General features: G+C 39.2%; 1 protein-coding gene across 1 annotated transcript in view; it reads left to right on the top strand.

Annotated features, from left to right (window-relative positions):
- The window catches only part of MGAT4B (alpha-1,3-mannosyl-glycoprotein 4-beta-N-acetylglucosaminyltransferase B), a 210,510-nt gene that overhangs the window by 184,887 nt on the left and 8,989 nt on the right, over positions 1 to 16,634 (top strand). The window contains exons 10-12 of the mRNA XM_075210020.1: positions 7,671 to 7,778; positions 9,206 to 9,399; positions 11,875 to 11,953. Coding sequence (XP_075066121.1) covers positions 7,671 to 7,778; positions 9,206 to 9,399; positions 11,875 to 11,953 — 381 coding nt within the window. The remainder of the gene's footprint in view (positions 1 to 7,670; positions 7,779 to 9,205; positions 9,400 to 11,874; positions 11,954 to 16,634) is intronic.

Raw genomic sequence — 16,634 nt, 5'->3', positions numbered from 1 at the left:
CAATTTAGGGCCACCTCATATATTTATTTTACCTTTTCTATTATTGTCTTAATTATGAAAATGAGGCAACAACAGGACTGTCCTTAATACAGATGTCAGGTTTTTGGTGTGAAACGGGGGGTTCTTAAAGTGTAGCATGTAGGTAGGAAGTGTCTTTCCCATTTTCAGTATCTCTGGTCTGATAACGCTCTGCGACCTCCTGTTAGAGTGCCCTCTTCACTCCTACGTGTTATTTAAATAATCCCATCCTGTAAAATGAAATTGCGCTTGTGCACTTTTGTGTAATAAAAGTCTTATGTGCCCAGTCAGCACTCGGCAAGGAAACTCTCAATTCACCTAAATCCTCCCATGAGCCGGTGCAATCCTTTGCACCTCTGCAGTCGCTGTAGTCTTGGCCCGTAAATCCATACGTTTCACCGCAGAACTAGGAACTCTTACTCATAAGGCGGTGCGTGATGTCACAGAAGAGCATTTGCACTGTGGTTTAACAAATCTTCAGTTCATAAATTACCGTTTTTAAAAGTTTTGTCCTTGCTATAATACATATTAATAAAGAAGTGGAAGTTACTCAATCAATTTATAGGCTATAGCAGGTGCTTGAAAGGGTGGGGTTATCCTGAAAGCAACAAACACACAGAGAGATCCCCCAGCACACTGCTATAGCCAGCAACAGATCTGCCATTTCTACTGTAGATAAAAATTCAAAAGTCTTAGTTGCACACATTTGCAAATGTATGTTAAAGCCACCCGCCACTCCACGGCGCTTTTGCTAATAGGATGGTCCTAACTGTAAACAATGAGTCCCATATATTTGGGCCATACATATGTGTTTTTAAATTGAGAGCCAACTTACCAAAGAGGTACCCCAGAAGCCTCCAAATAGCAATCCAATGCCAGCACTCCCCCTCAGCTACTGACACCAACATGCCTCTCAGACTAATAAAGAAGTGGAAGTTTCATATGTATGGCCCAAATATATGGGACTCTCATTGTTTAGAGTAGGACCACCCTATTAACAAAAGCGCCGTAATCTTACAGTTTAAGAAGTGTGGAACAACTGATAGAAAAGGTAGTGGAATAAGTGGGGATAGTGCATCTGGCTACTGTAGAACAGAAGCATTATCAGCCATCATAAATATAAAAGCAGTCATTGATGACTGGCATGTTTGTGCAGCTACAATTTTGTAGTCAGTTTAATAATTTATATAACTAATATATATTTCTATCTCATAATCCGTACTTTTAACACTATTGGATGCAGAAGAATTGTATTGCTTCACTACTCCTAACACGGCAGAGTTTAAATACTCATTATACCTATTCTTTTGCCCATGTGTCTTGCGTAATGTTAATGAGAGTTCTATAAACCACATTTTGAGATAATTAACACTACATGCAAGATTATTCCTTACTCCCTTTAGTAGTAAATGATGTTGAGCTTCGTTAATATTGCATTCATTTCAGAACTTAATAAACAGACCACTAAATGGCTCTTAATATTATCAGCTTATTTGTAAACTCCCAGAGCTACTCTTCCTGCAAGTGAATATAACTCAGATTTATCACTGCACTCTTATAGTCATTTCAATATTCCCCATTTTATTATGTTGTCTCGTCTGTCAAGTTTGTGACCACTGCTCAGCAAGAATTGGGTAAATCTAGTACAGTGTTGGATTGCCTGTGGTACTCCAGGTGTTGTGAAACTACAAGTCCCAGCATGCTTTGCCAATATATAGCAGCTTATTGCTGGAAGGGTATACTGGGACTTGTAGTTTTACAACACTAATCAGTACATTTGTAATGTGTCCTTCTGGTACTGGGACCCAAATGTATGGAAATCCCTGTTAGATGTTTAGTGAGAGTTTTAATTCTCCTTTAATGGCTAACTCCACTTTTATATAGTGTTTTGAGAAGTTACACCCAGCTCACTTGCTCCACCTTACCTGGATTATATGGGTCCCTTACTTGGCACCCCCCCCTGTGCACCTTCTGGCACCCCTCCTGTGCACCTTCTGGATCCCTGATGTGCGGATAGCCTCAGCCTCCTGATCTCGTCATTGTTCTGCTTCAGGCTGATGATGATTGAGATTCCAACACCAGTAGTATATTGCAGCCTTTTTGTGAGCTTGAAGCACTATTCAGCCTATCCATTCACTAGGAAGTAGCTTCCAACTAATTGCAGTGTGTATGCGACAGGTACATTTTACAGCCAGAAATGCTAATTGCAATCTGACAATGCTACTGTGATTGCATTTTGAAACATAGGAGTTATAATACCATCCCAATTGGGTTATGTGTTTAAAAGGGGAACCCTTACTAAATTGAAAACCTCACAAAGCTGAAGTAGAAAAATATTTTGATGTTTTAAATATTTAAGTTGTGAAATATACTCTCTTAAATGTCCTAGTGTCAGAATCCTTTACTTAAAAACGTATTAGATGTTGCTTGCTGCCGTAACCATATTGAACACTTTTTTTTCCCCATGAACCAGGTTTTTGAACCACTTATGTATGATTCTGAATCCTATAAATATAACAATGTAAGCTAACTTTTCACTTCTTTCCTAATGAGAAAATGACGTTGATATTGAGATCCTTAAATATTGCACACAGACAGTCCAGTACTGGAAATCCTGTTTTATAAATCAGATCAAGTTTGGGGATTTTATTTTTGTGGGGGGTCTTCTGTTTCTTTCTTTTTTTATCTCCTGTCGTTGAACAGGCACAGATTTTAAAGCCAATGAAGAAATACATTTCTACTGCAAATTTCCCTAGGGACTGTGACTCTGCTAAAACCTCCTGATTCGTAGTACTTTTTTTTTTTTCTGCCAAAGTTGCTGGTTTATTTTTATTATTTTTGAGACTCCCAATTTCTACCCACCGTCTAATTACTGCCTAGGAGGCGTCACTGTACAGAGGCAAAGAATATACATATGTGATTTGGAACATAGCGTTGTTCCATTTTAAACATTGGAACTCATTAGTTTTTACTACATTATAATGCAGATGCATTTTACAGTTTTACTAGGAACTTGTACTTCATTATCTCTGCATGCAAAAATGGAAAATTACTCACAAATGTGCAGTGATTTTAAAGCTAATTCGACATTTAGCTATAGTTATATATTAAAAGTTATGCCCTCCCCATCCCCCTCTTCCCCACACACACCACACACCCTTGCTCTCCCTTACATGAATTTTGAGAATCTCTCCTGCTATTCTCATTCTTCTGTACTATTGGGGTCCATGATTTTATTACGCACCACAATGTAGGGCTTTGCTTGGTAAGGTTCAGTTTTGTTCAGATGTTGTATTGTTGAAATAATAAAGCAGAGTATCTAATATATATAAGCCTAGCGGCGTGTGTTAGTGTGTGTGTGGAAAAAACTATTTTCTCAGAAAGGGCTCATCCAATTGACCTGAAATTTGGTATACTGACATTATTTGACAAAAAAATTATAATAGCGAAGTCCGTTAACTTCCATCATCCCCCCTTCCCCCCGTGGGAGGGGTAGTAAAGGCTAAATTTACCAGTTGAGGGCTCAAACTCTTGACCGTGTGGGTATTTATTTACCAGAGCCTGTGTTTGGTCATGGACAATCGTATGTCGCATTTTCACGAGTACGGAGAAGCAGTGATGTGAAAGTGCAGGTTATGAATACTGCCCTTCAAGGAAGACTGATTGAGCACAGCGATAAGGTGTTTAGAAACGTTGTGTATCGAGAGGTTTTAGAACAGTAAGACGATGGAGATTAAGGATGTGGCGATGAAGATGAAGGATGAGGTGATGGAGAAGAATGATGAGGTGGTGACATGTGGACAAAACCACGTTAAAAAAGGGCGCTTACATCGGGAAGTAACGCTCTTCCCCTGAGGAAGCCTGGCCTAGCCCCAAATGCATGACAAGAACCTTTTTAACACCTTAAGTAGCTTGATTTGACTAGAATGCATGAGTATCATACACGGGTTAACTTGTATATGTATATACATGGAAAGCAACAACAGATATAAATGGCACTATTAACCACAGCGTAAACACTTAGATATATATCTCCAATTTCAAATACATGTACATAAAAACAATCCCTAAAAACATGAAAGTCCAAAAAGACACTTGACTCCTGTATGAGTGGCAGCCTTGAAAGCCTGAAACCAGATGTTAAGTCCGGACAAAGTTGATTACTGCAATAGAAAACAGGCAGAGTGCCTCATAGTGTGATACCAAATAAACAAAATTAGGAAAGGTAATCATATGTATATACATGTATGTATGTATGTATGTATGTATGTATGTGCACTGCAAAACACCTTCATATCGTACCAGTGAGCCACGATAGTCCTTTCAGCGCACACCAAGGTGCGTATTCTGTCTCTGTCTCAATGTGTACGGAACCTGACAAATCTTTATACTATTGTACAGTGCACCTCTAAGCGTCACATCAACGTCCAACCTTCTACCCCTTAGGCACCACCCTTTCAATTAAATGAAAAGTTTTTAATATTGTTAGCATTCTCCTGAAATGCTGCTCTGTTTAACCTTATTAGTGGACTAAAGAAATCATGAGCGGGCCTCAGGACTGTTTTATTGTATGTCACTTTTGCATGCGGGAAGCTTTTTGTTGGATTGCTTGGCGTGTGCATAGAAATGTGCTTTACCACTGAAGCTGTAAATTCACATGCTTTTGTGGAGTAGGAATCCCCCTGAAAATGCGTTCTCCCCACCCTCATTTCTACAATCCAGTTCATTCTTATGTAAGCTTGAATCATGTTTCTGCACAGCTCTGCAAATCTGGGCACACCAGTGCTGCTTCTCCATGTTTTGCTAATCCTATGTGCCCTGGAGGAAGCCTAGATGTACTCAGAAAGTCCAAAGCTCCAGCAGCTGTTTTGGACTAAGTTACCGGAAGTATATTTCTAAATAGCTTGGGCACCCAAACCACCACTGCTGCACTGTCACCTGGACTGCTGTATAATCATCCTGAGGATTCTTTTCCATTCTCCAGCTTTCCTGATCACTAGGGAAACAGCATCCCCTGCACTGTAGTTGGCACCTCTAAGCAATGATCTGATATAAGGAGTATGGGAACCAGCACAGGGGGAGGAACCGCCAGTGAAATCCCCATTCTAAGGAACGGTTAGCTAATAGCAAAAACAGGTCAGCGAGAGGGTCACTTGGCACTCTCCAAATGGTGATCTTACGCATTGCTACACTGGAATTGCCCATGAAGCCATTTACTCTGCTGCACAGCACCTGACAGTTGAGCTTTTCTTATCCCGTCAAGGGACTGATGCAGGTAAATTGCTACAGCTTCTGTGAGGTTTTCTCCCATTGTGGCCTGGAGAAATCTGCTGTAAACCCTGTTGTATGGCTCAGAATCAGTATCTATTCAGTGCTTCCTAACTGACTCATAGGCTTACTGTGATACTGCGTGTTAATGCACTATGCTTTGTCAGTAACATCCTCATCGATACAAAGAGGACCTTATAGGAAGAATTACTCTGGTCATGAAGACTACATAAGAACCCTTTCACATGTGGCCCAGTATTACATACAAAGCCTTGCAGAATATCCCATGTGTCTCCAATGTCTGTCTCTGGACCGTGGTATAGCTAAAGGCACCTGGTCACAAGGGCACCATATGATGGACTGCAGATGTTGGAAACGCTCTAGTTTCTTGAAAGCATGCTGTAGTATTTGCACGGTGATCCTGATTTAGAATACTTCCTGTAACTGCTAAACAGACATTGCTGGTTCTTCCACGGTCACATATAGAGGAGAAAATAAACAAGCATCCCACTTAATATATTAGGGTATTGAAATATCCTTTTCACATCTGTTAGCTGGCTTGCTATTGCACCCAGTGGTTCTGACTATAGCAGGCAGGACTGGACCGTAGATAGTGACCTTCATGTTGCTGGGCTTTAAGCTGTAGGTAATGACCTTAGACAAGTGAAGTACTAAATGTCTAAAAATGTTGTCAACTACGGTTTTATGTTGGGCTAGAGGAATAGAAACTATTTTGGTTATAGTGATGTTAGGATCATAATTATGTTTAATTGTGTTCATAGTTAGTGACCAGTAGTAAAGTGTGTTTTTATTTAAGCAAAATGTTTTGCCTTAGAGCTCATATGCTAAATATATTTTCTTTAATGTGCGTTCAAAAAGACTGGCAAACACGCTGATAGAGCAGCAAAATAATATAAGTGAATGGACCTGTACACATGCACTTGCTCTTTGCATTTATTTCAATGTTGCCTACAGTGTCCACAAGTGTTAACGCTTGGCACAGTATATTGGTGGTCTATGTGAACGCTCATGATATATTTTTGTCTGCCTCACCTCGCTAGATTGTAAGCTCTCATGGGCAGGGCCCTTTTCCCTCATGTTTTCCTGTCTTTACTAGCCTATCCACCTTCGCACCCATGTCTAATCCCTCTAACCTTGTCTCTTGGTCTCCTTCTTCAGCGTCTCCGGCCTTGTGTGTTCCGCCAGTGCTCATGAATACAGGCTCGCTCCCCCCACCGTTCTCTGGGCTTTAGTCAAATCCGTTCTGTTTTCTCATCGTGTAACTGGCAGCTGTACTGCCGTATTATGTGACTCAAATTCTCCATTACTATATAATATGAGTAAATATTAGGTGTCAAATATCAGACAGGTTTTTTACGTCCTAAGACCGTACAGTTCACTAAGTATAGTTTGTGCAACGAAGAATTGCTTTAGAACGGATACATATTTCTGGACGAGAATGTCAGAATTTTATCCGTTATATTTGGGGAGATTCTATAACCGGAGGGGAAATCAAGAATATATCCAGACATCTTATCTGTGCTAGAGCAGCATCTCTGCACATCAGTATTTCATCCCTGTTAAGTTATATTCGCTTGTGTGACATATCGGCCAATCAGAAGGCCCTGACTACCAGTCAAGACACTTCAGCGGAATGAGGTGGTTTCTTTGAAGCTGTGTAAACTGCCATATCCAATATATAGCAGATATACTATATATAGATTATATTATTACTTAGATGTTGCCAAGCTGTTCTGCTCAGATATGCCAGCAGCTCATTGTGACGTTAAAACACCTAAGGAAAAAAAGCACACACACAGAAAATAGGAAACGGCTATATCTAGATATATACCTTAGTGCTCATCACTTCCTTAGCGTATTGAATTTGCTGTCCATAATGTCAACAGATGAACTTATAAATGGTGATGAGGAAAACATACTGAAAAGTCATCACCTCAAACTTCTATTTTCAGCATTACATACCTATATTTATTGAAGTTGACAAAACATAGTGTCAACACTATCTGTATTGGTTTTAATTAGACTGAAAATTAAATCAACTTGCTTGGATCTAGTCCACAATTTAAATAAACACTTTCAGTGAGGCATATATATATGTATGATATGATATGAAGGAAATTGTCACCTTTAAAATCTGCTAATTAAGTGCAAAACTTGCCACAGCATGTCATTGTGATCACAGTGGAAGGGTCTCCACCAGTGTTTTATGTCATGTCTGGTGTAATGTTTGTAATCTTGACTGATATATAATGTACAGTAAAAGTGTTTACTTCACTAACACCCTTCCTTCCTTTGTGTTCAGATGTAGCAAGATGTTAGCAGTACGTGACCAGTACATGAATCTTTCTGTTGTTCATTTCTAGAAACACTGTGACCGACAGAAGGCAAACCTGAGAATCCGGTTCAAACCTTCTCTATTCCAACATGTAGGGACCCACTCCTCTCTGGCGGGGAAAATACAGAAACTAAAGGTATGGAGAGGCACAAGGGTATTGTTACTGTAGAAGAAATGCTCTGGGATTGTGTTGATGTTTGAGTTTCAGTCCCAGGGTAATAAGATATCCTTTTTTTTGTTTTCATATTTTTTAAGATTTTGTACACCCACAGAATCATTAAAGGAAAGAAGATATGTGCCTAGAGAAATACATTGTCTCCCCTAGCAGCCAATCAGTTGTGTGCATTTCCTGTGCATCCATTTTCATGAAAGGTCCTCAAAATATTTTCTTGTGAAATGTGCACAAAGCTTAATACATTAGGTGGAATTCAAAGGACTGGTGTTGTGGCGTTTAAAACAAAAATAAAAAAAAGTGTTTAAAATAATCTTTTGTGAAGATTTGTGTATTTTATTTAATATGTTCATTTTGAAATACCCCCCTGATGAGGAGAAAAATAAATGTTTTTTGTTTCTAACGGAATTTTTTTTTATATTATAATATTATATTATTCTTTTTATTGTGGTACTTGTTAATTCATTTTTACAGATAATCTAAATAATGAAACAATTAAATGTGTAACTAAAAACATTAAGTAGTAGTGTAGTATCTTAAGTTGGTGTAGGTTTTATTTTCATGATTAATACTACTTTTTATGTAGTGCCAATATATTACACAGCACTTCGTGATCAGAGAATGTTTCCGTTTCTGCTCCAGTGGAGCTTAAAATCTAGTTTTCCTACCACAAGTACACTAACACACCCACACTATTTGGCCAGAACCCAATTAACCTACCAGTATATTTTTGGACTGTGGGAGGAAACCTGAGCACCCAGAGGAAACCCACATAAACATGGTGATATCATACAAATACCACTCGGATAGCACACTGGTCAGATACGTACCAAGGCTAACCACTGTCCCATCCATGCAGGTTAACTAATTATAATTATCGCCTTAAAATGCAAAACAAAATCTATATTATTAGTAAATATTCTAGAAAGATTCCTTGATCTATGGGGCATTAACAAAACGTAAAATTGACTGTAGACCCAGCAAGGTTCATTCAGTAACATTATATTTCAACATTTATTTTCTTTTTACAAGCTTTGTTCTTTTTGGTGCAATTCTAGAAAACTATAGTTATATTTTAGGTTTAATTTAACCTAAAATATAACTATAGTTTTCTAGAATTGCACCAAAAAGGAGGTTTGTTAAAGGAAAATAAAAATGGAGTTCTGTCTTAATATTCATTCTAAAAATTGGTAATAGTGGAGAAAATCATAACACCCCTTCCACATGTCTGTCCAATATATTGAATAAGCATTTAGCACTGACCCACCAGTTGTATGGAACCACACTATGGAATTGAGTGTCCGCGGTATACTGTCTATATAATTGTACTTCCTATTCTGCTTTAGTCCACCTTGTATCTTAGAAGATGATGTTGCTTCTGTCTCATTCAGGACAAAGATTTTGGTAAGCAAGCTCTACGCAAGGAACATGTCAACCCAGCTGCTGAGGTCAGCACCAGCTTAAAAATGTACCAGCATTTCACCCTGGAGAAGGCTTACCTGAGAGAAGACTTCTTCTGGGCATTCACGCCAACCGCGGGAGACTTTATACGCTTTAGGTTCTTCAAGCCTTTGCGTGTAGAAAGGTCTGTAAATAGTAATACAGAGAGCTCCTTAATAACCAGTATACAATATAGAGAGCACTCTAGTGACTACTTTACAAAACACAGTGCATACTAGTGACTACTGCTGTTCAAGAGGCTACTGTACAATACCGCAGTGCAGACCCTTCCACCCCAGTCTTTGGTGGCTTTTCAAATCTGCTCATCTCCACCGTAATCTCTGGTGGTGTCACTTTATAGACCCACTTAGATTACTTACTCTTCCTGTAGTCTCACACGGTCTCGGCCAACTGGAGAGGCTGTTTGGCAATGCCAGGAAGTGGTCATACATTTACGGCCACTGGCATTGTGATTGGTAAATAGCGCTGGCCATTCACCAATCAGCATGTTGGGACCTCCCAACATAGCTAGCACTGTCCACCAATGATTGTGATCGGAGACATCTTTTTGGTATGTATGAAGCTGCCATACCTAGCAGACAGCTCTGGCATATACATAGTTTCCAGGGCTGGTCCTACTAAAAAAAATGAGACTGGCCTAGGGTATAATTAACCAGTCACCTTTGCCACCCCGCTTCTGTGTACAAGGCATTTCAATGAAAGACTTGGTCACTATCATGCAAAGACATTTGCAACCAAATAGCTCTTTTGTCAATTTGATAAATGCTTTCCTTTGAGCCAAAAGACTTAAGTGTAGACCTGTATTATTAAGATGAACAATGCCAAGTCTCGTTAGCTGAAAAGTCTGGGAACTGCAGGCGAGGAACTTAGCGGGTCAAAAAAAAAAAAAAAAAAGGTCTCTAATGTACAATTTGTTGCATACATATGCCAGCACTCCACAACAATTACAACATTATCGTCATATTAGAGATATTTAAATTACTGATAATTATGCAGCACACAAGAGAAATTAATTAGAAGATCGTTCAGAAATGCAATTGACCATGTGAAAATTGTGATCACCTAGAACTTGAAAACCGTTGTATCGCTGTGTGTGTGAGCGTATTGACCAACTATAATTACTCTGTGTGTGTCCAAAAATGTCAATAAAAAGATTAGTTGTAAAATTATATTTAAATTAAAACTCTATAGGTATCTTAATTTCCAGTGTTTCTTGCAGTTTGCATGTGCTGTAAAATTGTATAGAACTACCACATAAGAAGAAAACGGGTTTAAACAAAACGCTCACCTCCCTGACGCAGCCCCTCCCCACGCTTAATTTCTGTGAGCACTTTGTAAATATTTGCACAGTTTATACAGTCCTTATATTTACTGCTTCTTAGTGAAGGACAGATTGGGATAAAGATAGATTAACATCCCGGTTACAGTGTGATGTGGTGCAGCGATATGAGGCAATTGGTCCAATCATCATTTATTTATACATTGTTACAGAGATGACTTACATGGGAACAGTAAATATAATCACATACATACATTGTTACAGAGAAAAGAATCAGATGCAGGAATGCAATTAACAGAGATGATTGCATAGTATACAGAAACAATGCAGCATAAGACATGATGGGGACAAACAAAGACGAAAGAGAGTGGACAGACTCATAGTAGAGGGCTGTGCCTCACAAGAGCTTAAATTCTGCAGGGAGGGGGTATTGAGAGACGATAGGAGCTAATGGGACATTAAGCTTAGTGGTCCAGGTGGTAGTAGAGGAGGTGAAGGATAAACAATCAGTGGTAGGAGGTTGGGTTGACGTGGTGGGGACACGTTGTAGTTGGTAAGCATATTGGGGAGGGAGGAAGGGGGAGGTAAGGTAGGATAGGAGGAAAGCGATAATTATGGGCACGATGGGCAGCGACCCCCGTACCCAATAATAATCATTGTTGAACATATTGGTAAATGTGGTTGGAAGATAGTTAACCTACTGGCTCATCTGTGTGGTCATCTTCTGGCAGCATTAACGGCTCTGTGCCGCTGGAAGCGGCCCAACCACTAAACATGGCCAGATATCGCCAAGGTTGGCCACCTACATGACTCTGATCCTGGCAATGTGGTATTATTATGTCTTGCAGACATCACACCAGATAAACATCAGTCACCTGTGCTGGAACGCAGTCGGCATGTGCACTATAAGTATAGTAACATTCTTTTACCGATTTGATTGGGTTGTAGAATGTTAATAGCACAAGCACTTGAGTTTCCCATGTAAACAAACCGCAAACTAATTTGCAGGGATGCTTTATTTTTCTTAACAATCAAATTAAAAGCTGCAGGAATAATGTATGCTCTAATCATATTTTAAGCAATTAAGAGATGCTCATCTGCAGAAAGCAATTTTCACAGGCGTAGATGCTTTTAGAAAGTGTCAAAATAGGGAACAGAATAATTTGTGGATAAAGAGGCAGTTGTGAACGTGGTGTCTCCTTCTCCATAGGATCCTAGTTAATTGGAATGTAAAATTTAATAACACATTATCATAATATCGACCTTTAGCCGCCTTTGACATGAGGACTTCATTTCTAATCTTTTTGTTTTCTCCCATAGGTATTTTTTCCGGAGTGGGAACATTGAGCACCCTGAGGATAAGCTTTACAACACCACAGTGGAGATCCTGCCTTTCGATGTAAGTACTTAGGGACGTGGGGCCTGATTCATTAAGGATCTTAACTTGAGAAACTTCTTATTTCAGTCTCCTGGACAAAACCATGTTACAATGCAAGGGGTGCAAATTCGTGTTCTGTTTTGCACATAAGTTAAATACTGCCTGTTTTTTCATGTCGCACACAAATATCAACTTTAAAATTCAGTGTACAAATAAGCTATATCAAGTATTTGTGTGATACATGAAAAAACAGGCAGTATTTAACTTATGTGCAAAACAGAATGCTAATTTGCACCCCTTGCATTGTAACATGGTTTTGTCCAGGAGACTGAAATAAGAAGTTTCTCAAGTTAAGATCCTTAATGAATCAGGCCCATGATTATGATTAGAATAAAGGTGGATGACGTGTGAGAGAGGTAAATGTGTGTGTAGTGCTTTGATTTTACACTTTACATTACATTTTTTTGATCCTCAACTAACATAACCATTATTTGTTTTAAAGGCACTCATAATTTTTCTTATTGTGTCCGGCACATAGGTATGGATATGCTGGTCACCGTTTTATGCTATCTCTTTATACAGGCAAAGGACTTAGGGTGTTGTGTCTATCACCTGTTTGTTCTTGATAATTTTTCGGACTGTTGCATTTCACCAGTGATGTCATACTTGTACTTTTGCATTTGGCCGCCTCTAAGATGTTGTGATAATAGAATGTTTACACATAAATAAGATTGACAGGAGGGATTTAGGAAGAGATAATTATGTGAGTGACGAGTGGCATTTTACTGAATAGGAATGTAGGAAAATATGTAAATATTTTGGTATACATTTATCAGTAAATATATCCATTAAGCAAATACAGAGGGAGAGTGTAAAACAGGGTTAAGGTGACTTTATAATGATATTTATTGGGAAAACATTTTTGTAGACCTTCTCTTTCAGATAATAGTACTTTAGCTATGACCAAAACATAAGATAGCCACCAAGGAATTGATGTTAAGTTCCTGGATAAATTATTTGATTGATAATTTATCAGACATTAATGGAGTTTATTGCACACAGAATAAATACATTTCATATAATGTGATCATCCGCTGCATTGGCTCTGATCGTGCATAGTGGTACAAACAACCAAAAATTTAATTTGTATATAACATATGAAACACGTTTTTAGCGAAGAGTGTTGCCAGCTTTACTGCTAGATCCAATTTATTATGCTACCATTTCCCTGTGAATTTGTCCACCAGGGGAACTGTTCTATTTGAGTCTGTTTGTTTATGAACTGGAAAAATTCTTGTAAAAGTTTCCTATATGTCCGCCTTCGGTGCGAGCTCCCCGCTCCACATGTTAAAGTGCGTCCGTAAAATTCCTTTGTGCGAGCATTTGTGGGGCAGCACGGTGGCTGTGTGGTTAGCACTTCTGCCTTACAGCACTAGGGTCATGAGTTCAATTCCTGACCATTGCCTTATCTGTGTGGAGTTTGTATGTTCTCCCCGTGTTGCGTGGGTTTCCTCCGGGTGCTCCAGTTTCATCCCACACTCCAAAAACATACTAGTAGGTTAATTGGCTGCTAACAAATTGACCCTAGTCTCTGTCTGTCCCTGTCTGTCTGTCTGTGTGTCTGTATGTATGTATGTTAGGGAATTTAGACTGTAAGCCCCAATGGGGCAGGGACTGATGTGAGTGAGATCTTTGTACAGCGCTGCGGAATTAGTGGCGCTATAAAAATAAATGGTAGTAGTGATAATAATTTAAGGGCTTGAGTCCTGTCTGATGAATCTGCATGTTGGCAAACAAATACAGGTCACTTCACAGTCCTGCCTACTATGTCAGGATCACCCTTTCAGTTCATTAAAACGTAATGTTTTTCTCCTAAATTACTGCTTGTTGGAGCCTTGTTTATGTTTTAAATTAATAATGAGTCAGGGGACATCTGGACTTTGTACATTTCATGTGTCATTTATCATGTTTCTTTATATGCACATAGAAATATGCTTTCCTGTGCACCTGAATATAGCAAAATTAGTCTTCTAGGAAGTAATGACTTGTGCTTGATCATTTCTACCTCGGAAGGCTTCAGAAAGGCCTGTCATTTTACAAGGTGCCCACTAAACTCTGTCGTGCCCTGTACAAATCATTATTATAGGCTTCTGATTTAACTTGATGTGTAGGTCGAGAAGGATGTAAATTAACAGCCATATGACTAACAGTCATAAGCTATTTTTTGCCTGTGTGTGTGACATTTTACAGAATGCTTAGACAGGAGTTTCTTTATTTTGCAAGATGTTTTTCTTAAAATACTGCCCAGCTGGTAAAGTGATAAATCCTGTGACTTACATACGTGTCTTACCATGTGAGGATTGATCACTCCTGCAACTACATGTTATAAAAACTGTCTGGAGAAAGGAGGAATCGGAGTCCTTCTCTAATGTACTAGATTACTACATGCCAATATGCTCTCCCACTGAATGAATTTCCCATTTTAATAAAAAAAAAAAAAAACTTCTGATCAACTCGTACCCAAATCTCCTCCTGTGTCATATTTGAACGACACGGACTCTAAACACTTTGTAGTTCATTTAAATATCTTGTGCAGATTAACAAAATCTGATTTTCGCATTTTGCTGCCAGTTCACTTTCACCAAGAATCCCCCAATCTGCTTTGCTCCTTTCAGCAGAACTAATAGTACTCACTCTCTCTCTCTCTCTCACTCTCTCTCACTCTCTCTCTCACTCTCTCTCTCCCTCTCTCCCCCTCTCTCTCTCTCTCCCTCTCTCCCCCTCTCTCCCTCTCTCCCTCTCTCCCTCTCCCCCTCCCTCCCTCTCCCCCTCCCTCCCTCCCTCCCTCCCTCCCTCCCTCCCTCTCTCTCTCTCTCTCTCTCTCTCTCTCTCTCTCTCTCTCTCTTTCTGTTTGCTGAATCTATGATAGTGAAGAATCTAAAGCTAGGAACACACTGGAGGTTTTTCAGATGATTATCGGGCCAATCACCCGATAAACGAACGCTTGGCCACTTATCGTATTAGTGTGTAAAATCACACGATGAAGACAATCGTTCCAAAGTGCCGATTGTCGTTTCATTTGGTTGGTCGTACTGGTTAATAATCTTGTTCCAATCACCTTCCGATCGTGTAGTGTGTACGCACTCACGATCTCCATAGAGTTTACAGAGTCATGATCTTTTCATCTTGTACTTGGAATAGTTTGTTCGTTCTGAGACTGAATATTTTGTTTCGTAGTCACGGAAGCTAACGAAATTCGTAAGGACATGTGTAAGGACATGTGGATAGCGATAACAAGGCGGTTTTAATCAGTGTGACAGGAATGAGTGACTGTTGTGTTGTCATTCTCTAAATGACTATAGGACCAGATGAAGAGCACAGATCTGAAGGTAAATAGTGTGTACACATGAATAGCCCGATCAAACTTTCAGTCGCAGGTACAATCGCTGTAGATAACAAGTCGGTCAGAAAATTCTTCAGTGTGTACCTAGCTTTAGTATAATTGTAGATCATAGACTTGGCAATTACCTCCAATACCAGTCTGCTGCATGCAGAATCGCAAGATATTATGTTTACACTAGAAACAGAAGATTAAGATGGGATATAATCACTATGTATAAATATATTCGAGGCCAAATAGCAACAGTCTGGAGCAACTTGTCTGTTTCAAGTCCCCAAAGAGGTCATAAGCCCACACCTGGCAGCTGGAAGAAAGGAGATGTAATAAACACCTATCTGGAAGGGTTCTTTACTGTAAGAGCTGTGAAACTGTGAAATGCTCTCCCACAAGAATTGGTATTAGCAGGATATTTGGGAAGAGATTGGATATTTTTCTAACAAAACAAAATATGGGTTGTATTATCAGCCAATGCAGCTGGTAGTAAAGATCCAGGGCCTGGACATGTAAGGGCTGATGTCTGCCACTGAACATCAAAATGATGTCTCTGCTCAGATGAGGTCAAATAAATATTTAACGCTTGTTGATTTGATCTAATCATTGTGTATAACAGTGATATTGGTTGTGTTTGTACAAGTGAGATGAGGGACCTTTTTGAGAGGCAGAAGTTGTCAGGTATGAAGTTTGAAGGTTGAAAGAGATCATTAATGTTGAATATTAACAAATAGGAAACCTAGAGCTTTTTGGGGAGGGGAGGAAAGTGTTTCTCTATAATTTATTTGTTCCGTAGGAAAGATATCGGTGCTGAATAAGACATTTGCTTCCAAGGACTTGAGCTGGAAGGGCAGCTTCCTGTAAAGGTGATCTGGAGAATGGGTGCTTAGTGTGGAGAAACACATTGTGCCAATATTGAGGTTTGGAGGTCAGCCAGCATTTGGAATAAATGAAGCATTGCTCACTGTAGAAAAATACACATTAATACCAGTTGGTCGGGACATATACAATAACCCCTTTTTTAACAGAAGTGTGTGTGACTAGTAGGGTAGGATTCTGTTGGAGGGATTTTACAAAGGCTTCTGTAAATGATTTGTAAATGTGTAATTATTACTATCCAAAACTATAATCTGTGTAACATCAGTATGCATCTGGAGCATATCCTTGTTTATATACAGTACAATGTAAGTCATCTGTCACATAGAGCCGCGGTACTGTCATCTCTGTGAGATAATTATTTCTGAGAATTACACAATCTAAGCAGATAACCCGATTGCACATTGTACTGTTTACCATCACAGTGTATACTGA

Source organism: Mixophyes fleayi, chromosome 4 (genome assembly GCF_038048845.1).
Source record: "Mixophyes fleayi isolate aMixFle1 chromosome 4, aMixFle1.hap1, whole genome shotgun sequence".
Lineage (NCBI taxonomy): Eukaryota > Metazoa > Chordata > Amphibia > Anura > Limnodynastidae > Mixophyes > Mixophyes fleayi.
Note: the sequence above shows the minus strand (reverse complement) of the source record. Positions and strands in the feature narration are given on the sequence as shown.